The sequence below is a fragment of the Chaetura pelagica genome, unplaced genomic scaffold (genome assembly GCF_000747805.2).
Source record: "Chaetura pelagica isolate M959 unplaced genomic scaffold, ChaPel_1.0 scaffold278, whole genome shotgun sequence".
Lineage (NCBI taxonomy): Eukaryota > Metazoa > Chordata > Aves > Apodiformes > Apodidae > Chaetura > Chaetura pelagica.
The window spans coordinates 396,313-423,470 of NW_009954497.1; the positions used below are offsets into that span (position 1 = coordinate 396,313).

The 27,158-nt window shown below is 38.0% G+C and overlaps 1 protein-coding gene across 1 annotated transcript in view; it reads left to right on the plus strand.

Annotated features, from left to right (window-relative positions):
• The first annotated feature begins 418 nt into the window (after positions 1 to 418).
• Positions 419 to 27,158, plus strand: part of RMDN2 (regulator of microtubule dynamics 2) — a 46,589-nt gene continuing 19,849 nt past the window's right edge. Inside the window, exons 1-6 of the mRNA XM_010004598.1 lie at positions 419 to 873; positions 8,327 to 8,513; positions 9,423 to 9,525; positions 11,607 to 11,667; positions 23,640 to 23,715; positions 25,436 to 25,513. Of these exons, the coding sequence (XP_010002900.1) occupies positions 419 to 873; positions 8,327 to 8,513; positions 9,423 to 9,525; positions 11,607 to 11,667; positions 23,640 to 23,715; positions 25,436 to 25,513 (960 nt within the window). The remainder of the gene's footprint in view (positions 874 to 8,326; positions 8,514 to 9,422; positions 9,526 to 11,606; positions 11,668 to 23,639; positions 23,716 to 25,435; positions 25,514 to 27,158) is intronic.

Genomic DNA, 27,158 nt, shown 5'->3' on the forward strand with positions numbered 1-27,158 from the left:
CGGGCTCCGCAGCCCCCCGGGCGCGCTGGGGCCGGGGTGACAGCCCTCCGGGCTGCGCTACGGCCTGGCCAGCCTGGGTTTCCCGCCCTCCTCTGTGGCGGAAAATGCGACGAGAGGAGTTTCTCGCATTAAAGCGACAAACATCCCCGCAACGCCGGAAAGCGAAGGCTGCGTCCTGCTGCCCTGTGCCCCCCGCCCCCCCAAAGCCGGCGGGTTGTTGCTGCCGCAGCACATGGGCTTGTATGGCAGAATCCGCTGGAGTTGTGTTGTAACTTTGTGTCTGCAGCAGGCGCCGATCCTTCCAGCCTTCCTCGCCTGTGGCTTCAAACCCAAAGTGAGTCGTCTGGGCAGAGTCGGTAAAAAGCATCTTTAACTGCGACTGTTTGTTGTTGTCTCACAATTTCAGGGCAGTGCAGAAATGTCTCGCTTTGAAAATAAAGGACTGATACTGGGCATAATGGCAGGGACTGCTGGAATAAGCCTGATGCTGGTTTGGTACCGTAGGATCCGAAAGCCCGGTGCGGCTGTGCCGGTACCTGCGTTCCGTGACCTCGGAAACAGGCTCAATTCTGTAGGCTTGCCCCATGGAGCTGCTGACGAGCAAGGAGTAGCGATGGTCTTGCATGGAAGGCAACTGCAGATACTAGAGAAACTGAATGGCTTGCTAGTAAGCGTGGACGAACTGAAGAGAGAAGTGCAGTTCCTGAAAGAAGCGATTCCAAAGCTCGAAGAGTTTGTTCGAAATGAGCTTCAAGGTAAGGGAGAAGTTCAAAGACTTAGCCCATCACACAGAGCAACGAAGCGGAGAAAAGCTGAGGCAGCCTCTGGTGCAGCAGAAACTACCAGCTCTGAGGAGGCCGAAAGTGAAGGAGGGTGAGTCAATAACACTTGGAATATAGTGGAGGGCATGTACCGTGCGAATTGCATCCTTACCTGCGTGAAACTTTGTGTTGTCAACAGGAGCCCTGTAAAAAAATGGTGTGTGTTTTATGCTTCTCTGTAGTCAGGGGGGAAAAAAAAAAAATCAGATTAATAATTTTTGGATCAGAGGAAACTCTGGGTGACTGTTTCTGAATCTGCACCGCAGCTGAAGTTGGCTGAACACCAAGCATAACAGAAATGTAAAGGGTGCGTTTGGTAACAATCTGATGCCGTGTTGCTACATAGCTGTGCAATGAGAGGCAAAGTTCAGCATAATGATGTGATTTTAGAAGTGTTTCTAGTGAGACAGTATTTTGATGTCTCTGACAGTTTGTTCAAACTGTGTGAATGCTCTTGTGCTTTTTCATGGTGTTTGTCTCATATGGGCCTTAAAGATGAGTTATGACAGTGTTCTGCCTAAAGGTATTACATGCTATGAAAGCTGTGCCTGAAAGTAACACATGTGCAAATGGCCGCATGTTTATCTATACTTGCTGTTGTGAACTCTTTCTGGTGACTCGAAAAATAATTATGAGGGATTTAGGGTATTGGCTCAGTAAGGTAAAAAGTTCCTAGTTTTGATCATATCTTGTAGTCCCATTACAGTTAATAGGATCTTTTACACGTGTGTTGAGGGACATGTTGAAGGATCAGATGTACCTGCAGCCCAGGAGAAGGACTATATTCTTCTCTTTTCATGTGTTACCTAATATAGCCTCCAGCAGTAATATAAAAATGGTAGTGACATTACTGTCCTGTAGTTGCAACATTGTTGTCATATAATCAGATACTTATATATGCAATTTAATAAGGGTATATTTATAGTAAGTGAGTTTTTTGAACCATCTCAATGTGTTACATACACCTGAGTAGGCAGCAGTAAATTGCCTATCTTAAATAACTTTTTTTTTCTTTAAAGATGTAATATTCTCAAGACAGCAACATGCCACATATGACTAATTGATGGAATTATATTTTTAAGAGTTCCTCCAAATTTATTTTCAGTCCTGTGGGCAGAACTTCTTGTGTTACATCCCAGGCCATATGCTTCATGAGTCTTATGTTTTGATACCATATTTTGAGACCTGTCAGTTCTATTATGAACCAGTTCTTTATTTTAAGTATTCAGTATTTGGCAGAGGTATTCATAGACATTTCCCCTCATATGGTGTAGAAACATTTCAGTTTTATCTATTAATTGGTCAGATTGTGTTATTAATTAGTTGGCTTTCAGAAGCCTTTGTTTCATGCATAAAATATTTGGAGATGTAGATAAGGCTAAAGAACAAATTTATGGATAATCAGGTTCACAAATGTAATATAGGGATTATTCCACACCTTGCATTTGAGAAGTCCCACTTTCTAGTCAGGAGAGATGCGTTGCTGTTTGGAAACTAGCCAAGGAAACTTGTCTGTTCAGGTTCTTTCTGGTGACGGAGAAGCTGATGAGATGATCCAATAGAAGTGATTACAGTGTGCAGGAGCTTTGAGTGTGTCCTTAAGAGAGGCCTTCTCTGACAAGTATTTGTATACAGTCAGAAGGAAGGGAGATAATTCAAGGTTATAGATAGTGCTAGTCATTTGCATATGTGCTTTGCCAGTGCTATTTAATCCCTTTTGAAAAGAGGTGGGTTTTTTCCTACTAACACCTTGTACTTGATATGCTTGCTTTACATATGTTATCTAAATTTGAGATAATTTCATTTAAATAATTTTCTTTTTGTATTTTTTTTTCTTCCTCTTGGAAACGGTAGTAGGTTGCTAATTCTAATGTGTTTACTGTTGCAATGCATATAGCTTTTTTTGAGGTCTTCTGCAATTTAATGACAGTGGTTCTATGTGAGTTTGCCTTGAGAGACAATAACAACACACATTTTTTTCCAGTTTATGTGCATCACCACTTCCTGTGCTGTAACACCATGTGTATTGTTTTACACTGTTCTATGGTCAATTCCACACATGCATTCACTAGCATTCAGTTGCTAGTTCGTGCACTAGAGAAATAATGTTTCTCCTTGTTAAAGATTAAATGTTTTTATTTTCTGTATTCTATCTGAAGTACATGTAGCATGTTTTGCTGCCTCAGCAGTATTTTCATGATCTAGAAGATAGGATTTTGCTTGTGTTAAGCACTTCTGGTTTTAACTGACAAATGGATAGATGCTGGGAATTGACAGATGAAGTAATCTTTAGAGTTTGATGGACTTGTACTGAATGATTACATTGGTTTCAGACTTGTAAACTTCTTCCAGAAAAGCTCTTAATACTACCTGTTTTTTTCCATATCATATTTGAAGCTGGCAGTTTCTGCTATGGTTCTCACTCCTTTGATCTGCCTTGGTCATATTCTTAATGTCACTGTAGGTATTCAGCTCCTTAGGAAGAGAAGCTTTCTCTTTTTCCTTTCAAAACTATATTTCCGTAAGTGGGAAAATATCACATTATTTATGTAATAACAGCCGGAATGGAAGATACATTGAGTAGGTGGAACATTGCCTGAATGCTAACGAGCCTGTGGTTTCTAATCGGTGCTTCTCTGTATTCTGTTCTTAGCAGTTTATTTCAGTTTCCATAATTTACTAGTGAAAACCTCAATCTTTAATATTTGAGAATGTTTAACAAGTACTCATTCATGTACAAATACAATAAATTGTGTCTAGATGATCAGCTGGGCTGGTGAAGTTCTCTTTGTGGCTTTAAAACTTTTTCTTCCTTGATGCAGCAGTGCTGAACCATTGACACCAGTGTCATCTTGGGTACTGGTCTTCATCTGGCCTGGCATCCAAGCTTTTCAAATTAAGTTTTCAAATTACACCAGGAAGACTCACTTCAGTAGATTCTTTTCCTACAGATGCTTTATTTATAATTTATCCTTTAAATAGTTTAAATATTCGACAGGAAGAAACATTTCCCTTGTCTGCTTCTGAGTATCACTTCACTTATAATCTCTTCATTTCTTCTTCATTTATTTTTCTGCCCTTTTGTTTTCAGAGCAGCCCTCTGTTGACGTAAGCATCTGGTTTGCCAAACTTTTCCTTGAAGGCCACTTGTTATTATTACTGATGGATACACACTCTGCTGGGTCATACAGTACTTTTTTGATCCAGATCAGTGTGTGACACATAATCACCTTTCTATTGAATTAGCTGGAGCTCGTGAGATGGTGTTGGTGTCAGCTTGTGATTTCTTTTTAAGTTGGCAGGGAGACAACAGATGATATTTGATCTGACTAGAAGCTGAAGTGTTGTAAACAGATAATATCTGGTTAGGCCCAGGGTCTGCCAATCTACAGGCAATCCAACACATTTTTGAACCAGCCAAGTGAGTTTTTATCACAGTGGTTTTTTACACGATGTAGCTCAGTTTTTCCACAATGCAGTTCTAGGTGCCTGGATTTCCTGAACCCTGATGTGGTGAGCTCCAGAACAGTCTTGTTTGTTCTTTGAACTTTGAACGGCCCCTTGTGATCCAGCTGAGTCCTCTTGGTTGATCATTGCTCTTCAAGTTCTTATCATTGTTTTGCTCTTCTAAATAAAATCTATTGGTAATAAAGGTGAAAACAAGTTGGCACTGTCTGTAGATGTTGTTTAATTTCTTAATTTTTTTCTCAAATATTTATCAATGTATTTATCACATGTAAACACTCACATTTCTATTTATCATCTGATGAAATATCTTGCAGGAAAATACCAGGTAAAATTGCAGATGTCAGTGTTGTTTTATGAAATATCTGTAAAGCACATTATAATCACTTCCTTGTTTTTTCTTGGTTTCCCTTTTGAATGAGTGTCACCAGCCACTTAGACTCTTGGAGTTTTTAAATTATGTTAAACAGAATCTCCACTTTGTTTGTGTTCATACTGAATTTTATTTTTTATATTATTGCACTTCATAACTAACATACTTTTCTAGAATGAGTAGATGTATAAGCCTGCTAGCTCTTTTATTGAAGTCAGTTATCAAGCTCTTATTGCAGTTTTATGTTAATAATAACTGTCATTACACTCTTACTTTGTCCTTCTGTAGCTGGAATGACTTCTTATCCAGTAATAAAAATGTCTTCAGTTCAAATTGGTAAAGTACAGCTTGCGCAAGTTGTTAGGAAGAATTCTAGCTGTTTATTTTTTAAAAGTCTATTGCCTTCTTAACATTTCAGCTATGATAAGGATCGGGCAGAGAGTTAGTAAGAAAATGAATATCATCAGAAACGTAAGGGAAGAACATTCTTTCTGCCTGGCTTGCCACCATTTTTTAAGTGATATTTAATGTTTTATATTTGATTAAATTACTTTGCTGTAATTTTACCCCCATGACTCCTGAGCAATTTACAAGTTTGCCTGAGGTGCACAACTAGTGAGGTAGGAACTCATCACAAATAAGTCATGAAGCCCTTAGCTGTCATCTCGGTGCTTTTCCTGTGGAAAATGCTGACAGGCAGCAATGTCAGCTCTGCAGCCAAAGAGACAATAAGAAAGAACCCTCTGAAGGCACTAAGAAGTTACTTTTCTGAGGAAAGGAAAGATTTAGATGAATGCTGGTGCATCTTGGGGGTAACTAGCATGGCCAGTCTCAAGCACTAGCAATTCTTTGCACTCACTGGCACATTGTTGTATAAGGACATTTAATTTCTGACCTTTCCATGAAAAGCGCTATTTACTTCAAACAAAATGTGGAGAGTATTTAAAAGATTTTGTTTCTTTCGTTTGAGAATGATGTTCTTCTCTGTTGGTTGTGGAGAAACTCCTACCCTTTAGTGTAGCTCAGTGTCTTCTCATCTTTGTCAGCAGGTACAGGGTTGTATGATTTGTTGCAGTCCCTAGGAATTACTGGCAGTCTTACACTGAAAAGCTATTCACTTCTCACAGGTTGTTTTATAGGTATTGCTTTGCCTTCTTTAAAGCACACAACAACTAAATTGAAATGTATGGCATTCTCATTAAGGTTGAAGATGATCTGCTCCATATTTAAAGTCTTTGAGGATTCATAAAGCAGATAAATAAAGGGGGTAGGAGAGAATTTCCCAGGACAGCGGAGATGAGAGGGAGTGGGGAACAAATGACCAGTCCTCTCTGCTGTTTCTCAGCACAAACATGGCCTGTAGATCATGTTTCTGCAGGAGAGGTGGGATGAGGAAAGGGTTGATACAGCATGGTCTGATCTTAAAAGATTACTGTTTTGTGATATTTTGTAGTTAGCTCCTTATGGACGTTCACACAATCTGTTACATGGTGAGCTACTTCACACTTTCTCCATGTGAGACTCATTGAATATTTTCATGTGACTTATCTGATGTCATATGAATTTGATGTTTGGCCATTACAGTTTGATACGCTGCTGGGAATCTCTGCTGGGTTTGTTTGGAGTGACAAGACTTGGCTGTCAGCCTAACCTTGGCCTTTCTGTCTTTGCTAGGGTAGCAACATTTTCTAATCCTCACTTTTTTCTGTTTTCTAACACTGGAACAGTAATGATCATAGAAATTTTGGCAGATGTTTATGCAGCAAATATAAAAAATGACAACATCAACATTGACTATCAAACACAATTCTTTACTTCCAAATCTACCTGCTTAGGTAGCATTTGATGCAATGCCCAAATTCCTGTAACTAAGGAATTGTATGGTAATTAGAAATGGCTCTTACTGGGTAGTTCTTGGTACTTTATATTACTTAGCGTCCTTGTTTTAGGTCAGTAATTGCAGAAATCCTCTGGGCATTTACCTTTAATGGTGTGGGAGGGTGGAACAGGGCATCCAAACCATGTGAGGAAAGGTACTTTACAAATACACTTCACATCATAAGATTATCTCTTGGAGCTAAAAGACTGTCGCCCTCACTCCAAATCCCTTGCACTTGTGGTCAAGTTAGTGCTCTTACAAATGCAGCCTATATATGAGGTAGCTCTGCATCCCCTTCAAAACAACTGTGGAGGAACAAGATGCTGTGTTTTAAAATATGCTTCAGAAAACCAAAATAAATGTTTGGCAACTTACAAATAAAGAGTTGGCAGGAGTCAACATAGGAAGTGTCATCAACTTCAGCATCACCAAGATTATATAAAACAAATCTGTAGAAATCTGAAGTTTCCCATCTCTTCTCTTCTCCATGTTGTTTTTCAGTTTGGACAGGTAGGCATATTTTCTATGTGTATTGTTTTATCCAAAATCTTTTTGGCTCCTCTTCCCGTATTGCCAGGTTAATTTTGCAGTGAAACTGTCGTGCCACATCTAGCCCTACCAGAGCTTGATAAGCTGTTGTACTAGTTCATGTACAGGCTGCAGGTGTATGGGCTGGTCCTGTCCAAAAGCAATGTATTGAAAATAGAATATTTAAAAGCCATTACTATTAACCTCCATTTGTATTGCTAACCTTCTGTTCTGACTATAAATTTCTGAAAAAAAAAACCCACAACACAATATTTTATGTATTTTTGCTGTCATAGCTTACTTTCATTATCCAGCTTCTTAATGTGTATAGTACGTTTCACACTTTTTCTTCTCATAAGTTATAATTTAAAAAGTCTCTGAACCTGCTGAGTAACACTTTTACATTATTTCTTATCAGAACAATATTTTGAAAAGTGGCAATGCAGAAGATTAGGCTTTTCTGTCCATTTTTAGTAGATAAGCAAAAAGTTTCCTTAAAAAAAATTATGCCATATATCTGCTCCTATATGAAATTGGAGGACCATAATTTATGCTCAACACTTTGGACAGTGAGGCCACCTGCTTATCTCTGCATGGTATTTATGGCTTTTGTAAATATTCCTTTGTCCTTGATTGCCTTCTGCTGAGTAATTGTACACTAAGCAAAATTAATTAATATAAGCTCTTTATCAGTTTCAGATATTCTGACCTTCAGAATGTTCAAAATAAATAAGTAAAGGAATTGCTAACAGTGGTATTACTGCTTATATTTATATCTTAGAAGTGTTTAACAAGGCATGGCAGAAATGATTCTTACAGCACTTAACGTTTTGGTTAGGAAGCTCATTCCTATTTCCAAAAACAGGGAAATCGAGGTAAAGAGTTAATGAGGCTTATTCATGGTTACAGAGCATGTCTTAATACACATTAATGATATAAAGTGTTCTGCATTTGAAACACACAGATACATGTGTTTCTAATATGTGTCTGCATTTTTAAAATGCAGTATTAGGCAGCAGGACAGTGTAATTACTTGCCTGTTATGTTTGGAATATGATTTTTCTGTCCCTTTGAAGATAAAAGTTTTGTAATAATAATAATAACAACAGCAACAACAATAATAATCTTAATACCACCAATAAAAATTCCCTTAAGGTTGGGCAACTGGAAGAAATTGTGCTCCAAAATTTTTGCATACAAATTTAACAATGCTTTACCAACATTTTTATAAAAGATGGTTATAATTTTCTGTGATTTTAGTTATCTTACAGCTCATACTGATTCTGAGGGAGACTCTGAGGAAGAAAAGGGATGTATGAAATCACCTGATGCCATTGTGAAATCAGAAGAGTTATCTAATCTTTTACAGCAGGTGGACAATTTGCACAAGGGTTCAGAGGTTGATAAAAAGGAGGGCTTCAGACTGCTGCTTGAAAAAGAGGACAAGGTATTAATGGATAAACTTAATATTATGTTGCATTCCTTTTGCGAATGTCCTTAATGCAAGCCTTAACATACACACAGGTATGGAAGATGAAATTTCATGCGTAACATACAGTGAAAAAAGTATTTCAAGGTGGTGTCAATGTTCATGTTGGGTGAGCATAGAAGTTTTATTTTCCTATCCAAGCTCAGTAATCTTGAGGCTTTGTTTGATGTATGAAGGCTTGCATGGAAAAGACATGGGCTCTTTTCTAAATAAATGAAACTTATTGTTGGTTTTAGAATGGTCTGTGTGACAAAGTCCTGGGGAATTAAATCGTAACCAGACCAAGTGTTCTCAAGGAATCAATCTATATATACTTTTAAGTTTTTGTTATACTTCATGTAAACTTTTGCTTTGACTTTACTGTGCACATCTGTAGCTCCAGGTAAAGTTTCAAAGTGGTTTGATGTGCAGCACTTAATTCAGTGTATCAGTTTCTTCTTATTTGGGAAACATTAGTTCTGATTATGTTTTCATTTACATATTGAAATACACAGGACAGTAGATGAGATACTAATTGTAAGTGTGGTGTGCTTATATCATACCTAAATAAATTATGTCACCTCATCTATGGATCTGTTTTGCTTTACTGGGTTACCTTTTCATTTTTTATAATAAAAGATCTCCAAAACGGATTTATGAAATAAAATCTCTTTAGACACCGCAGGGTATTTCAGAGCACGGTTTTTGCTTTTGGTTGTGAAAAATAGTTCATCTAGGTCTCACATAAACTAAAAGTAGTGTAGAAGGATGCAGAATAGCCAAAGATTTACAATCTATTCCAATAACCTGCTTTGAAGCATTATGAAAGGAAACTGTTTAAATCACATTCCGGGCAGTTGAATTACCCATCTGTCCCTCTACTTTCAGTTTGAAAACTGTGTGGACTTTCTTTGGAGACTTGCACGAGCTTATGGAGATCTGTTTGAGATGACTACTGATGATGAGGAGAAGAGGAAATACGTTACTGATGGTAAGCAGAGGAAAAATGTTTATGGAGAATGCCATCTGAATGTAGTGAAACACGCTTTGAACTTTGGTTAAGTTTTCCAGTCCAAGGAATTTCCAATGCAATAAATGGGAGCATTTGTACTGTAATAATGCTTTGCGCAATAAACTGCCACAGTATACAACATCAGCCCATTCTTTCCTCACCAAAATTGAAGAAACAGTATTATTGTGGGTCACAGTTGAAGCCTTAAAATCCTGTATTTTGTTGAGAATCAGATAGATACAGAATATGAAAAAAAGACAGATGTTGTCAGTGGAGTTTCTTAATTACATTTATGGGGGAGTAGAGAAAGAAATAAATGCCAAGGCAATGTCAAGGTTTGTTTTTCTGTTTTACTGTAGCAAGAGAGTGCTCCTGCATGTCAGCAGGAGCTTTTTGTGGTGATGGTGGAGGTGAAACTGTGAATCTGGAAAAAATGTTGTCCAGGAACAGAAGTCATCTGACAATTGATGTTGCTTCCAGGTGTCTCTCCCCACGTGTTCTGTTAGACAGCATAACCCCAACAAGGTTTTTCTTCTTCACAGCACTTTTCCTTTCTTGTTTTTAAAAGTATTGCCCTTTCTTTCAACTATCTGGAAGCATATTGGATAAAGGTAGAGTTTATATTTCCTGTTGTGTTTTGAGCCTTTGTCTCCTTATTACAGTGAAAAATACATCTCTTCTACCTATGTCACTCTCCTCTGGTCAATACAGTGTTCTTAAAATAATCCTTGTTGCCTATTTCTAAGAATACTCCTCTCTCTCCTTTGTTTCTCCATTGCATCTCCTTTTTTTTTTTTGCACCAAATTCAGGTTTTATAAGCGTGTAAGTGTATCCAAGTGTATAAGTGTATCCAGGCTCAGATTCTTTTGTCTGTTGTGACTCATTTCCAATTTTCTACTTTTTGTTCTGTCAGTAATGACAACCTCACTGGCAAAGCTGTTTTGGGTGCCCTTTGATTATCATTGTCGTCAGTGTCATACTCTTGTGGTGTCGTAACATATTCCATAGCCAACGTCAGCTTGTCCAAGGTCCTTATCCTTATGCTTTTGTCACCTAAATACACATGAAGACTTGCACTGTCTTAGCAACTTAATTGATGTGGTCTTTGCTTTAGTGGCAGCTTGGCTTCTCTCTACGGAAGTCACCGAGTGCAGTGAGGATTGTGACACAAACTAAATTACAACAGTAAACTTTGTTGGAGCTTTTGTTTTTACCAGTGACTACACATAGCCTCAGTTGATGAAAGATAAAGGCATAGCAAAAGACAGGGAGAGAAAAATAATGATGAAATTAAATTGGGTTGTAGGTGTTGAGCAACCAGCCCAGTTTGGCTCATTCTCATGAAGCAGTGGGTGGTGGCAGCCTTTTTCATCTCTGTTTCTGGAAGTGGTGCAGAGAGATTGAGACTGTGGGGGAGCTGGCAGTAGTTTTGAGGGTTTTTTCATTCCACTGGACTAGAGGACTGTGTATGATGTTCTTTGTTTTTATGAAGTTGACTTTCAATACAGAAATGTCAGTGTGGCTTAATTGGTTGCAGCTGAGACTTTGCAAACAGCAAGTGTCTCATCTGAACTTCTTACTGGGAGTGTGGGTTTGATCAAATCACTTACTGTCATCTTTATTCAATTAAAAGTGGAACTTCATGGAAGTCTTTGTGCTGGAAAGGAACTTCAAATACTCAAATTCCTGTACCTGAGGCAGGAAACAGCTTTGCTGGTTCTTCTGACAGGTGCTTCCCTAACCTGCTTTTAAGGGTCTTCAGTCTTACAGACAACATAGCTACCTTTGGCAGTCTGGTCCAATCCTTCCCTTATTTAGCTGCATATAAATTGGATTTTAAGAGAAAATACTATAATTGCACACATATATATGCAGATATATATCTACGTATGGGTATGTAAATGCTGTAAAGCATTACATTGTCCGTCTAAATGTTTACAGGAGCAGGAAGCAGATCTTTCTTTCCAGCTAGGGTATATCAGGTTGCCTTGTTCTTGGGAGCTGCCTAGAATGTGAGAGAGTACAGTAAATCTTTTAATATCTTGTATTCCATTTACAGGAAAGACTAAAGCTGAAAAGGCTGTTCAGCTGGATGACAGAAGTGCTGAGAGTCACCAGTGGTAAGTTGGAGAAAGTGCAATTTTGCAAACTTAGACATATTAATCAAATACAACAATAAACTCCAGCTGTCTTTGGCTCTAAATAGTGCCCAAAGCAAGCTACATTTATCCTTCTGCAGTTTACATGATTTTCATAGATTTTTTTATTAATACATTTTATAGTTTTATGGAACTCAATTATCATAAATTGCAGCTAGAAATTACATTATTCTGTGAAGCATTTACTACAGTGTATGAAACAACACAATAACCATATTTCAGTATGTACCATGAAACATAGGTGAGTATTTGCTAAAACCTGTGTATCATTGCACAAAGAAGTAATAGTTTTCCATTTACTTTAAACCCTTTGCAAAATAATGTCATTTGACCTTGTATTTTGTCCTTTCTTTTACTTGTAATAGTCTAAGTTCTAATAATTAGACAGTAAGAGGACTATGGAAGTTTCAGTTACCTTCTCAATTTTTATATTATCATAATTTTCCTCCAAGCTTGGCACTTGGATTAGTTTTGTAGACCTTGCCAGGACTAACAAACTCTTTGCAAATGCAAATACTTTTTTATCAATTCAACATTATCAGGTAAAAGACAATTCTGCCAAGTTCTAGCTGATAGTTACTTACCTTATTATTTTTCCTTTTTATTTTGCTTTCTATGTTCTTCATCAATTTTGTCATTACACATGTAGGGTTACATATCTGAACCAAATCCTTTTATCCCAGGCTCCCTTCACAATCTAAAAAGAACTTTTAGATTGGCTACCACTTCTGGAGCACAGTTCATTAGAGTCCATTTTGCCCATCTGCATTAGGGTGAGATGAATTTCTCCTGAGGTTCAGTTGACAACATCTCCATTGCAAATAAAGGGAGCACATGTCAGCTAGCTCAAGTTTAGACATTTGATTAGACCCAGATGTTTTCATTCAATTAGGTGGCTCTCTGTCTTGGTCTCTCTCTCTCCTAAACTTCAAAGATGGCTATGTTGTTTTTCCACACGGCGTTCCTGTGGGTGTTGCCATATTTCTATGATTCTGTTTTTCCTTCTGTTTATAATAACTAGTGATCCAGGCACCTGCTTTGTAACAACGGAGTGCCTGGGAGTGGTGTGCTGTGGGAATCTTGACTAATCTTCACTGTCACAGACAGATTTGCGTTTGCTGTTTTCCATGTTTTGGAAGTAATTATGATACCTGCCTGGAGATGAAGCCTAGACCCCAGGTGACTGTAATGTGGAAGTTTGAGATAGGAGCCTTTGCTTGTGGCCTTACCCAGATGTTTGTAGATTGCCACCATGATAGCAGAACTGACAGAAGAGGATCATTTGAGCATCACTCTTCAGTGCAAAGTGATTTGAAGCCCATGGCTTGAACATCTACTGAAAGCAATTTACAGCCATTTCTGCTGTTTTTCTGACCACAGCTGTGGTTACTTCAGGCTAATGCTGGTGTATCCCTCTCAGCTAGAGCTATGTGTATGAACAACCACAAAATCACATGAAAGCAGAAGTCTTGCCCCTTCCTCTCTTCTTCCCTAACCCACAAGACTGACAGAATCTCCTAGTATAAATACAACTTCAGTAGCAGAAACTATGCTGATTAAATCTTACATGCTGTTCAGGGAGAGTTAGATGGCCTGCTGGACTTCAGGTGTGAGATCCTGTACTGACAGGCACATCTAGCAAGGTAAGAATTATGAGTGCAAGGTGACACGTTCTAGAGGTTAGCTGAGGAAGCCTATTTGAGAGCTTTACAATTAAAATCTTAGGGTTTGTAAGTTACAGCTTCTTGTAGCAGATGATGGATTTCTGTATGGTTTACAGTTTTAATCCTTTTCGTATCTGTGTTGCAAGTGACCGTGAGGGTTTTATCAATTATTGTTGAACTGGTGGGTTTCTACTGGTGTAGATTTACACCACAGATTTGAATATGTTGGTAAAGTATGTTTTTTATTAATATTTTTGTCTGCTCCAGACAGACATTTGTATGTATTTGTCTAGCCAGACAATTGTTCTTCAATCTGTGATCCCAGTAGATCCTTTTCTGCTGTGCTGCTGCTTAACCAGACGGACTTGTATTGTACTTCTGTTTTCCTTCATTGGTAGAGGACTTAACACACACTTCACAGGTTTACTGTTTATTTCAGACCATTTCTCAGGTTTATTTAGGCCATTTGAGTTTGCAAATGCTTGCATCTCCTCCCAGATTACAATGTTATTTAAAAATGCTTTGTTGTTTCGTTGTTTTTTTAAAATCATCAACTTTGTTAGTGAAAGTACTGGAAGATAATGGACCCAGCACAAAACTTTGTGGAACACCTATAATAATGGTCGGGTTCACATGAACCTGTGTCTGCAACCCTCTCTACAGGTGATTTAATCGGAACAATGTTTCCACCATTAGTTCTTAAGGAACATCAGGTAGAACAAAGGCAGCATGAAGGTCAAACTATCCCATTTATTGCAGTCCTCTAATACTCCAGGCTTGTTTATATTGTCAGAAAAGGAAAAAAAAAGTATTGTTTGTTCATGTAAAACTTGTGTTAACTGTTTTGTGTGCTTCTGCACTTACAGAATAATTTATTCTGGAAAGTTTTCAAGTTAGGCTGGTTTGTCTATAACTTCTGTCCTTTCCTTATTGTATATAGGAACTGTGTTTCCCTTTTAGCACTTTACTGGGTCTTTCTGCATTACCGAGGAGACTTTGGTAGTCAGCTGTATGTCAGAGCTGGAGGGTTTGAGTCTGACTAATGCAAACAGATCCAGTTTATCTAAACATATTTTACAAATTAATCCCCATGAACAGAGATTCATGAAATCTTCCCTTTAGAAACTGCATTCTCAAAGTTGTGTGCAAACACAGTTTTGCCTAAAATCATACATAGATAGGACTGTGTGCAAACAGGAAACAGCACAATGCAGTTAAGGCATGAAGAAATAATATGTGAAAGTAATATGAAATCCATATTTAAAAGGATGGTAAGAGAGAAAACAAAACTTAAAAGAAAAACCAGAACAAATATTTATACAAAAATACTAGGATCTCTAGCAGGTGGTCACTTAAAGGGTGGCATAGCAGTTTTACCAAAGGACAGAGGTGAAGGGCAGTACCCAGCTCCAGATTGACACCTAAATTATGTGTCTTCATGTGAGCGAGGGACTTGTCCTCCCCTTGGGGGGGTGGAGAGTTGATAGGCAACATGTACCATTTGACATGCCAGGGTATTTGCAAGGCATGGCAGATATCACACAGAACCTCTGGTGGTCTGTATGCTTACAGGCTGGCAGCTGGAAGTGGTGGGAAACCCTTCAGCTTCTCCAGTGGCAGTAGGCACTTGTGTCCAGGCAGGGGTCCTGTGAGTTGAACAGGGTCTCTGTTGACTGTAATAGGAGAGTAGATACACAGATGAGAAGCTCAGCATGATTGCAAGCTCAGTGTGAAAGCCATCCTGCCTCAGACCAAAATCCTTCCTTTTCATCTCACCACCAATATAAAATTTTCTTCAGCTGTATAAGGTAAATAATCTTTGCCTGTGTAAGATAAGCCCACCTGTTTGTTAGACAGTTTTCTCGTTTTTTGTGTAGTTACCTCATTTTGCCTTAACAACTGATGAGCAAGCTGGTTTTCTGACCTTTGGGTTTTTTGCTTGATTTCTTACTAATCTGTACTTTATAATTTCTGAGGGGTTTAGTTATTTCCTTTTAACACAACTGAGGTTTTAACTCATATTTGTTAAAACTGATATCTACATTGTCCACTCATGCATTATTTCTATGTTTCCTTAAACTGTTTAATATACTATGGCTTACTAAATGAGTGAGGATTAAATGATACACCTATTCATTTCCTGATCCTGTTTCTTCTCTGCTTGCAGTTAGTCCTTGGGAGCCAGGGGGAATATAAGTGAAGAAGAAATTTAATTCAGCCTTGTTGGTTTAATCTTTTGTCATTAGTTCCTCATTGCTAATTTTTCTGTATTTTCATATATGTTTCTTTTTCTGTTGCTGTATGTATAGAACATCTTATTGCCTCATATGCCTCTTGTGAGTTGCAATTCAGTTTGTATTTAGCATTTCTGATATATCTATATATCTATCTTTAAATATGCCTTCCAGTTCTGATATACCTATATATATATATATATTTAACATCCATCCAATTTCCCTAGCATAGCTGTGTGTTCTTATTTTAACTTTTAGGGTTAATTACTTTTGATTTTTAAGCCAATAGAGAGCACTTCATTTGAGCTGAATTAATCTTTAAAACTATTTCCTGCCTTTTTTGCAACAAAAAGAGTAATTTGCTGTGTTGCTTTTGAAAATAATTTCTTTGTAATTCTTCTATAGAACTTCTTATAACATGGCACTCTTTTATGGTTTTGTTTTCTTCAGTAGAAATGTACACGGTGCCTGTCAAGCAAGGATTAGGGCCATAGACCTCTTTGAAAGTTTCTTTTCAAAGCTTATCCTTGCTGCTTGAAAGCTCTGTTCACTGCATAAATGTGGTCTTTTCACACCCTGACTTATATAATTATTCCAGTAAAGCCCTACTATAGACGGAATTATACTGGCAAAAACATACCTTTTCCAAAGCCTTACTTCTGATACTTACTTCAGCTAAGAAACAGAAAAACCCATTTATCTTCTCAGTAGATTGCCTATTTTTTAATATAACTGCATCATAAAATATATCAACAATAAAACTGGCCAAATTGCTGATTAGAATACTGACAAGTAACCAGTGTTCATCTTCAAGTTTGATAAAATACATGCAGAAAGAACAGCAAAATATCTTGAAGTAGTCATTTTTGGTAATAAGCTGTTTCAGCTGAGAATAGTTTTTTGTGTTTGTGGGTGTTTTGTTGCAGTATTTTCTTCCAGAGTTTCAAAGAGGTCTGGAAGGCTTCTCTCTTGTTGCTGGAAACCCTGCACATCCTTTTTTTGCTTAGGGGGACTTGTGACAGGCTTTGAGAAGAATAGAAAGGTGACTAGATGGGGCCTGTATTCATGACACTTTCTTACAAAGGTAATGACCTTTGACCTATTTATGTAGAACTTTTGTTTGTTTACCATAAACAAGCTTAGTGCTGCTGGTAAATTAGGGTTACTCTATAGAACTTACCCGCTGATAGGAGTCATATAACACATCCCATTTAGATGGGAGTGAAGTTATCAAGTGAAACCCTAGTAATTTTAAGTGAAGAATCCTCCCAAACCACAGCAGCCCCCAAGATTTCCCTCTATCATGTGTGTGTGGGTTACTTGGAAGTACAAAAAGAAGTTTCATGAGCCCAGGGTCATTCAGTTCCAGAGGTGATGGTCTCTTACTGAGAAGGAACACTATGGAAGAGGGGGGATTTGCCTTATTGAGGACATTAATAATTACTACTTGCTTGTGCTTTTTGGCTGACCTGTATTAGTAAGCAAAAACATGGAGAAGGATGTTGTCATAGAAATCACATTAGCTTTTATTAGTTGTAGAGATTAGTTATTAATTTCCAGGACTAATTAAAAAAGTTGACTCTTATGTTCACATATAATTTTGTTCTAAGGTTGTGCCTGAGCTAGTGTATCTTTGATTTGCTAGTATGACTTACACTTCTGAGTGGACTTGGTATACAGAAAATGAAAGACATGATAGTCCCAAGTAAAGGACGTTTCAGTGAAGAAGTATAGAGCTTGCAAAGATACTGAGAAGTTTGGAAGGAACAAGGGACTATTGAGCCACAAGGTGTTTTGTATTAGTTGAGAGGTACGAAGTACTCAGAAATTTAGAAACTTTTAACCTGTGCACCTTGTGAACCAAAGATGGGAAACTAACTCGTAACAGGATAAAGAGCTGCTCAGAAGATGGTTCCTAAGAAGGTCTACTGCTATTTTGACCCAAATGGGTTTTGGGTTCTCCTGGAATTTAATCAATGGATTAACTATTAAGATTAAGAGATATTACTACCTAGCATGATAAAGTCAAGTTCTTAAGCCTACATAACTGGCTATTTTGCAGATATATGGGGAGCTATGTAGAAGCAAGAAAAATACAGTTCTTGTGGAAGAAGAGCTTTAATATTACGTGGTAGATACATGCAAAGGGATTTTACACAAACTTGCCACAAAAAAGTGAGCATGTCATGTACTCTCAGTAACAGAATTATAACAGATAATTTGTCACATTTCTACGGTGCAACGGCATAAGAAAATACTAGCTATTGAAATAAGACTCCTGAAAATTGTAGAATATGTTATAGGATGTTATCATACTACTGATAACTTTTAAAATTAAATCCATGCCATATTTCTACCTAAATGCTTGTAACCTTTTGCCTTTAATTTTACCTTACTTAGAAGAGACAGAAAACTTCACTTTTCAGGAGTTGATACCTGTACAGAAATACTTCCAGTCAAAACTTGGGATAACAAAATTTCAGGTTAGTAGTTATTTGCCCAGTATTTGATTCCTGGGAAAACAAAGGAGGTTTTACAACAATCTTTCTTGTTAATTATGCTTAATATTAGTCAATAATCTTTAAATTACTGAATTATTTTGCTAAAAGTAATTTAAGATTTCAAATGCAGAAAAGCAGATTCAGAAGCCTTTTCTGAAAAGGCTGTAACTTACTTGGTGGTAAGTGGATCTGAGAGATGCATATCTTGTGTATTTCTGGTTAGAACATTTACATGAGAGAATGGTGGAAGGTCATGCATTAGGTTGCATGTGTGGTTGCTGGGGTTAGAGATTAGATTGATAAAAGTCAGGTTGTGTGAAAAAAAAAAAAAAGCCCACAATTTAGTGGGGGGTTGGGGTGTGCTTTTTTTTTTCTTTTCCTCAGGGTGGGTCAGTGGGGTATTTCAGTTCAGAAATGTTGTTGTGATGCCTCAGGGCACTTGTGGTCCCTTCTCCAAGTTCTGCATCTGTTGACCTTTAATCCCTGTGCACATTTCCCTCCCTGCTGAAGGGAGGTAGCAGATGTTGGCACTTCCACAGCAGGAGTCCTCTGCAAGGGACTGAGCTCATGTCTGTAGTCCAGCCTGTGATGAGGAATATGACATGTTCCCTGGGAGTAGGTTCTTTGGATAGCAGTGCATTGGTGAAACACTGCAGCATCCTCATACAAGTGCAGAGGAGGAAGGTTTGAAATGTGAGCAGATCTATTTATCAAAAACTTTCTGCTGGAATGGTCAGTGTGGAAGTAATAGTGGCAACCTAGTGGTCCCTATTACATTTCTATCAAGGAGAGCTGTTGTATTACTATCTCTGAAAGCTGTTGTTTCACTCTGTTTCCACATTTGAGAAGGCTATATCCTACTAATTTCTTCAAGATTGTGTTTGCAGCTAAAACAAATAAAAATGTCTGTTATATAAAAAAGAAAGTTTAATTTCTGAAACACAGAAATTTAACACAGATGCAGGTTCCACAGTCTCAGAAATCCAGAACTTGGTATACATATATTCTACTGGTGAACTTCTATGAGTGTGCACTAACAGCAGCATTTTTCCTTGTTTTGGCATGTTGTATATATTTGAAAAAAAAAAAAATTAAAAAAAAATCCAGAATTCTTAAATATCCTTACTTTCAGGGATTTTTTTACCAAAATACGGGTTTGTATCCCATGTTTTTGCAGGCATCACCTATGCAGGCATGTGCTGCATCTGCTCAGCTTCAGGGCTCTGGTGAATTTTTAATAGAAAACCTATATTTCTGCCAATTTCTACAATTAAGATCCTGTTGTATTCCAAGAAGAAGAAAAAAACCCAAGCAAACCAAAACCCAACCAACCAACCAAAAACATGAACAAAGAACCACCTAAACACTTCACTTTGCACCTTGTCACATTTTATTTACTTTGTATATTGGCAGTTTTTCACATCCCTTTCACTGCTTTGATACCCTCACCACCATTAAGAAGATTCTATCAAACTAGTAGTTTTCCACAGGAACAGTGTCAGATGCATTTTAAGGATGAAATACCATGGTGGGAAAGTGACACAATTTTAAGTATGCAAAACTGTTACATCTGGAAGAACAGTGCAACAGGTGTCATAAACAGTGAGACAAGTTGCAAAATCTCTACACAGGAACTGATGTCTCGTTAAAGTCAGATTACAAGGGAAGCCTGAGGGTCTGGCTGCGTTGCAGAGACTGTCAGAATACGTAAGTGAGTGAAACTGGTGAGTGAGGGAATCAATGGCTAAGAAATAAGATGGGATGCAGAGAACTCTCAGCTGCGCAGAGGTGGAAAGATGAAAGAACACCTTTAGAACTGGAATGGAAAGAAGTTTTGATCCTCTGGTGTGTTTCCTCCACATTAGCCTTTACTCCATACTACCTTACATGTCAAATGTGTCTTGGGTGAAAAGTAAGGAGTGAAAAATAGGTATGAGACAGATTAATTATATTATTTGGCATTAGTAAACATCACAAACTCTCCTCCCATTCACAAAGTCATGCCAATTACAATTAAGAAAAACTTTCTTGTTTAGACTAGGCTGTTAAAAGGGAGATCTAGACTTCTACACAGAAGCCCTGTACCCAGAGATTTCCAAAGTCTGTGTGGAGTAAGAGGGTTTTTTTGGAGTTAGGAATGGGAAATAGAAGAGGAAAGAAGCAGCCTAGGAAGATGCATCTTATTTCTCATTTTGGCCCTATGAAATTTATCAGGGAAAAGGTAAAACTTGCTGTATTTGAGTGTCCTAATGTGACTTAATCCTGATTTAAGACTTCAAATCTTTTCTGTAAATCCATCTCGTATGGGATAAGCTGTGGTTCCTGGGATCTACAAGTGTAGGTAACATCTCTCTGCATTTCTGGTATTAAAATTCAGGTTGCTTCAGGTTGCAAACATGCTTGAGAAAACTAACAGGATCAACCTGCTGCGTTTCCTTTTGCAGCAGGTTTGCCAGTTTTACCTTGTCTGGATTCGTAAGGAAATTCTGGAACACCAGAAGGGAAAATGTTTATTCACCTCTGTCTGGGCCCCTGTACGTGAGGGCTTCGTGGGCACTGAGCATCCTTCTGTGCCAGCTTCTGTTTCTTGCAAGGCTGAGTTTCTGTGACGTTGTTTGTAGCAAAGGGACGTGATGCTATTACTTATTACTGAGTTAGGTTGCTTGTGTTTGAGCTTAGAAAAGGAGTATTAATTGTGGGTGATTGATCAGTGTGCTGTGTTCAGCAACTTCCACCTGTACATAGCTGTTGTTGATGTAAACAGCAGCACCTTGTCTGCCTTAATGAGAGGTTATGGTAGTTTCATTTATTCAGATGTTGAACGTGTCTGTAGCTGTTGTTTTTTTTACATTGTCCAGGAGTTGCGTGAGCTCATGAGTTAGGTCACTTCCTTGCTGCCCTTAGTTGGTGCGATTTTCTCTGGTTTAGCCTGTGGAGATTCTGGAAATGGTATTTTGGTTTTGATGCCCACGGGGCAGAGAGCGGGCAGGGGTGGGGAGGAAAACCGGCACTGCTCGTGCTAACAGAAGCTCTGTACGCTTTACCCAGTTCATCGGATGCTTGCGTATCACCGCGTGGTGGTGTTTCAGGGGGTTATGATTTGTTTATTTCCCTCTGTGATGGTTACAAGAGCGCGGAAGGTGCCGATGTGCAAACCCGGCGAGAGGCCCGGGCGCTGCGGGAGCTGCGGTGCCCGGGAGTGACCAGCAGGTGGCGCCGCGCCCTGCCGGGAGCCGGGCCTGGAGCCTGGGGAGCTGCTGTGGGGATGGGGTGGCAAGAACCAGAAGGAAGCGTTTTCCTTTAGTTCCTCCCTCGTTTTCTCTGATCGTTTTCTTAAGAGGCCCTTCGGATCAGTGAAAATAAAGTTTGTTTTTGTTTTGTTCTTTGTTTTGTTGTGGTGGTTTTTTTTAAACACTTTGAGAAATTATTTTCTGGGAAAGAAATCAACAAGAAACTTGAAAAGAAATTAATATCTGAAGTGCAATATAACTAAAAAAAATTATTATTTATTTATGCTAATTGTCCACCCTGCCCAGTTCAAAAGAAGAAAGCAGGGGGAAAAAACCATTCTAATACATGAAAGACTTTTTTTTTTTTTTCCCCATGAAAAAAACAAAATGTATTTAAAGTTAGTTGATAGGCTTATTTTTCAGTTGCTGAAAATTTTACTGGGATTTCCCTCCACGGAGATTTTAGCTGTAAGTAGAAGTTTTTCTTTGAACTGGTTTAAACTAAGGCCCTCTTTCTTGTCACGCACAGACAGGGAAATACTGCAAGATGCTGGATTAGCTTGTTCGCTTTTCATTGTTTTCTTTTGTAGCAGCAATCCGTTTAGCTATGGTATGCTGAGTTTATCTGATTAGCACTTAATGAGTGAAGGGAACAGGGGAAATGTTGCCTGAGTTACTTAAGCCTGATAAAGTTTTCAGTACCTTTCCCCTCTCTCTAAATACCTGAACTTTCCTGACCCCCGCCCCTTGGTTTTTCTCCCCAGGGCTCCCACATGAAACGTGCTCCCCTTGCAGCTTTAGCTGTCAGAAGTGGTGGTGCCATTAGCCGGATTTTGTTCAGTGCACATTGGTCACAACATACATCCTGCTCAACAGTGTTTGACAGTCTGTCTGGAGCTCTTACAAGTTCAACTACTGTTATTAGGCTGCTTCGCAGGCCTCACCTGGGAACGCTTTTACAGACTGAAAATGCAATAACCTGTAGCTTGAGTATTTCTAACTTAAAACCATGAGGTATAGCTGTGAGCAATATAATAATTGATTGAGTTATGTTAGCAGTGACATTTTAATGAAGATTCACTGGAGCTTGAATAATTACATTATATAAAGAAATTCAAGAAGGCTGAGGTTTAGTAATGCTTAAAAACTGTGTGCGCCGTACAGATTGTAGGTCTGCTACTGTAATTAACTCAATAGGTTTCTTGCATAACTCTCATGTTTTCCTTTGAACTTCAACTTGCTGTCCCTGTTTTAGGATTAATTTTTGGTTCAATTTCACATTGCATTGTAAAATTGTTAACACAAATGTAAAATTCTGAAAAATGTAGAGAAATCATCTCTCTCAGTTCATGCTGCTCACATATATATTTGGTGGTTCTGCTAGTTCCATACAGAAGTGCAAAGTTGTCTTAATACCAAAGGAAGTTGATCCAAGGAAAGTGCAGCTGACCTATGTGCAAGAGATTCCTTATGCATAGTATGTTCTACAGCTGTTGAAGTAATAGGGAAAAAGCAAGCAAAGTTTAGGTGAAGTATCTGCAAGACAAAAGTGTTGCTTAAGAAATCTGAACCTATGAAAATATTTTCAGTTATACCTGCATAACAATACTAATAGTTCATAGAAAAGATCTCACATTTCTTTTATCACTGTCAATGTCCTCATATTATAATAATCATAGTCATAATAATGGTAATAATAATCTTAGTCATGGGCAGCTAGTAATGGCAGTACTGGTCCTGTTAGAGCAGAATGCATGTGTATGTTTTAAAATAATATTAAAGATATTAAAAGAAGGCTAGAGTTGCAAGAGTGCACCAAGGTGCTTGAGAAGGGTAGAAGATGACTGTGATCAGTTTTTGAGGTCTGCACAGCTTCTTGCTGAGCATGCCTCAAGGATTTACCTTTCTGGACGAGGTACCACAGCTGGTAGTGTTCCTGTTCCCAGTGCATTGCAATGCAGAGCACAATATGCCCCATTAAACTGCTGCCAATGCTGGAGTTAGACTGAACTGCCATACTTTGAATTAAATTGTAGAAATTTTGGAGGAGAAATTCCTGTTTTTTTCACTTCGCTGACAGCGCAAACACTGTCATTTAAACTTTTTGTTTCCATTACTGTTTTGTTTTATTTTTTGTCAACTTCTGAATATGTACAGCTCATGCCAAGCTTCTATCCAGCCATCAAGATGGAAGAAAACAAGCATTAATCTGTGTATTAGGTATTAAAATATTTTGTAATTTGATTCAAAGGTTTATTTAAATCACAAAAAGTATGTGTGTGTGTTTTTCTTTTCCCCTCTCAGGTTTGCAATTATGTGTGGCTATATGTCTCAGTTTGAAAGTGTACAAAACAAAATCAGGAATGGTTATCTCTTTAAGGTATGTTTTTTGTAGGGTTTTTGGTTTTTTAATCTATTCCTTTAAATTATTTCCTTGTATAGTGACAAAGATATTTCCAACACAGTAATTCAGCCTCACAGGTCTATTTTGGTGCTGATGTTACAGTAAAAGAGTTATTTTTATGTATGCAAATACATTATATGCTTACAAAATCTAAGAATTGAGGTAGGATTCCAGGAACAGCATTAAGATTTCTGTTTTATTTTGCAGTCTATGGGTCTACGGGGGGAGGAAAAGGAAGTACCACTTCTGTTTAGAAAATAAAGACATTAAAATATGAAGCGATGAAGTAACACAGTTATGCAGTCATCCTTCATGCCAGCCTTAAGAAGTAATATTTGTTTTAACCCTGTCCTTCCAAAGTTTATTGTGTTTTTTAGAGTTAGCAGTTTATCTTACATGTGCTACTTTTCCCCCTCCTCGTCCTTAGCATTCCTTAGCTGCTTTCCATGCCTTGCTCCCTGACCCAGCATCTCCCCTTTCTGGGTGCCAGTGAGAGGCCGCAGATGTGTTCCCCCTCCTGGCAAATGCCTGAGATGGGTCCCAGTTGCATCATGTCCACGTTAGGGCTTGGAGTGTCACAGGACTTGCCTGTGAGGGAGCAGAAGATCTGAGCTGGGACAAGGGAGCTAAGCCCCAAGCACTGGGACAAGCTGGGAATGAAGGGCAAATGACAACACAAATGCAGCAGTTGTTTAAGAACGGAGTTTAAAAGGACCCCACAGTGTATTAGCATTAGCATCTTGAGGGAGGTTTTTCTCTTCACAAGTGATTGCTGAAATCCATGTGAATCATTTGGAAACTGAAGTATATGGGAAAATAATAGCATCAAAACATAGCTGAATGGTTTGTGGGCAAAATGATATAGTAATAAGGTCTTAAGCCTGTACAACTCAGATGTTTTAGTGACTAGCTTAATCAGAAAAACATCTATCTGGAGAAAAACAAAACAAAGACCTTAGAAATGAAACTTATTTTGAGAGACCAACTATAGCTAGGGGTTAAATAATTTTTTATATTTATTTTTTTTCCCCCTCAAACTCAGGTAGGCAGCAAGAGGGTTGGTTTTTTTTTGTTTGTTGGTTTTTTTTGTAAATTAAAGAGAGAAGTAAAGATACTGTAATGACCTGTAAATAGTCTTGGAAGAAGTGCTACATTAGATACTTCCTCAGTTTTATGGCTACACTGTAAACAGAACCATTTTATTGTCTTAATTTGTCCTAGTAACAATGTGTTGTGTCGTGTATCATTTCATTGGGGCAGTCACATTCCAAGGTGGAAGAGACTATGGTTCAGTGATGGGTGCTGGCGTGTAAGATCCATCAAAGAGAGTGGTTGCTTTCTCACTGCTTTGGAGTGTGACAGTTAGCACTAACTGTAAATAAAATTAATTTAATTGAAGTTGCCTTTTTAAGACAAAAGTTCTTGAGTTCTTTGATTGAACTGTAGAACTGCTTATTCATGTTGTAAATACAGCATGCCTTCTTGCACTCTGTGCACGGTTGCTAAATATTTTTTTTGTTCTTGTTTCTCTCCATGAGGAAGAGGTTTGCTAGTTAAAGTATTTTTTAAGTTGTTAGAAAAGAATTTCAAAGCAAGAGAACTTCTTAACTACTTTGTGATTTGCAGCAAACTTCTTAGAATGTAAACACCCTTGCCAAACAAACATCTGAAGTGACACTGGTTTTCTTTCTAATAGGAGCACCTAGACAAAGCAATTGAACTTAAGCCTCAAGACCCTTTTTTATATTACCTAAATGGAAGATGGTGCTATTCAGTAAGTTGTTTTTTATCTAACATATGAATTGAGTATACTGAAAAATGATAATGCTTTTCAAATGAAATAGTGAGATTTAAGACAAAGTAGGTGTTTATTGAAGTTGATGTTTTGAGCTAAACGAAACAGTACATTTACATTTCATGAATTAACTTCCACATTTGTGATGTTAACTGCTGACCTTTTCTGTCATGTACGTTAAGTAAGTAAGCTGTGCTTGTATGTCCCTCCTTGTTGTGTTCAGGTTTCTTATCTGCATGCATGAATTAAAGTAACTGATATTTGGAAAGGGGGAAGGATGACCTTTTGATTTCAGTACTTTCTTCTGCCACAAACTTTCTTTCAGGGTGACATTGGGCTGGTAACAGAGCCTTTGGGAAGCTTATTTGCAATCCTTTACTGAAGTTAAAGGTACTTCCATGCTATGGGATTATGTCTGTGGCAGCAAGGCTATCATAGTGACCTGGTAAATTTCAGAAGAATGTCAACACAAAGATGCAGGCATAAAAATCTCTAACTGACCAAGTTTTGCATGAGATACAATTTGTATTGTGCCTGTACAACAGGTGCTTTAAAATACTGTGTTAATAACATAGTGATAAGTACTCTTGTATGAAAAATTAAAACAATTTATTTACAAATTTAGCTGTTAAATTTAAATATTTTTTTTAAGAAAAATTGTGCTTGTAATATAAGAGTTGTCTTATTCTTTGAATATCTTTGAATTGCTTCATCTCTAGTGCTGTGAGGAGTCGTGTCAGAAGAAAATGTTCTTGGATAGTCTATGTTGTAAATGATCACTGGGAGGCTTCTTAAAATAATAATTACTAATCCACAGTGAATTCCAGCCCTGCCTTTTTCCTCCAGCTACTTCCGATGGTAGTCACTACAACGTGGAGGAGGAGTTGCTGTGATACATTGCAGACTTCGTCTGCAACAAGACTTCATGCAAAGTAATCTCTCAGCAGCTTTTTCAGATTGTAAATTTAACTTTCAAGTAACTTTCAGCAACTAAATTTTTTCTCGTTTGAGTTGAATAAGGATATGACCCCATGTGCTTTTCATTACACTGTATTCTTGAGTATCAACATTAGCTATGCAAAGATTGAGTTGCTGAAGATTGTCCTATGGTGTATCTGCTGTCCTGCCTTTGAAGAGCATCTCTCTCACCAGTGATTCCTTAAACATTTTTATGCCGTGCTGTGTCCAACAGCTGACTGCAGCTTCCATGTGTGTCAAACGCTCCCAGATGTTTTTCATGGCTTATTTCTCACTTGAGCTGTGGCCTCTGGAAACTTTACATGTAATCTCAATATACCTCAATTTGTTCTTATTGCACTGTTGTTTAACTTGTTTCATTCTGGTGACAATCACCACTTCTTGACTAACACATGTGGTTTGTTGCACTGTATCATAAAAACTCATGTTCCACACTTGTAACATCTAAGTAGGACTTCCTTATTAACCATTAGAGCCACAGATTAGCCTTTGCTTTAGGGTCTGACCTGACCTGCGTTTTACTAAGTGAAACAGATGTGGCCACTGAAATACTTACAGATTATTTTCTGATTTCTTTTTTTCTTCTTTTTTATTTTTCTTTTCAATTCCTGCCATCACAAAATAGTAACCTGAAACACTTGTAGCA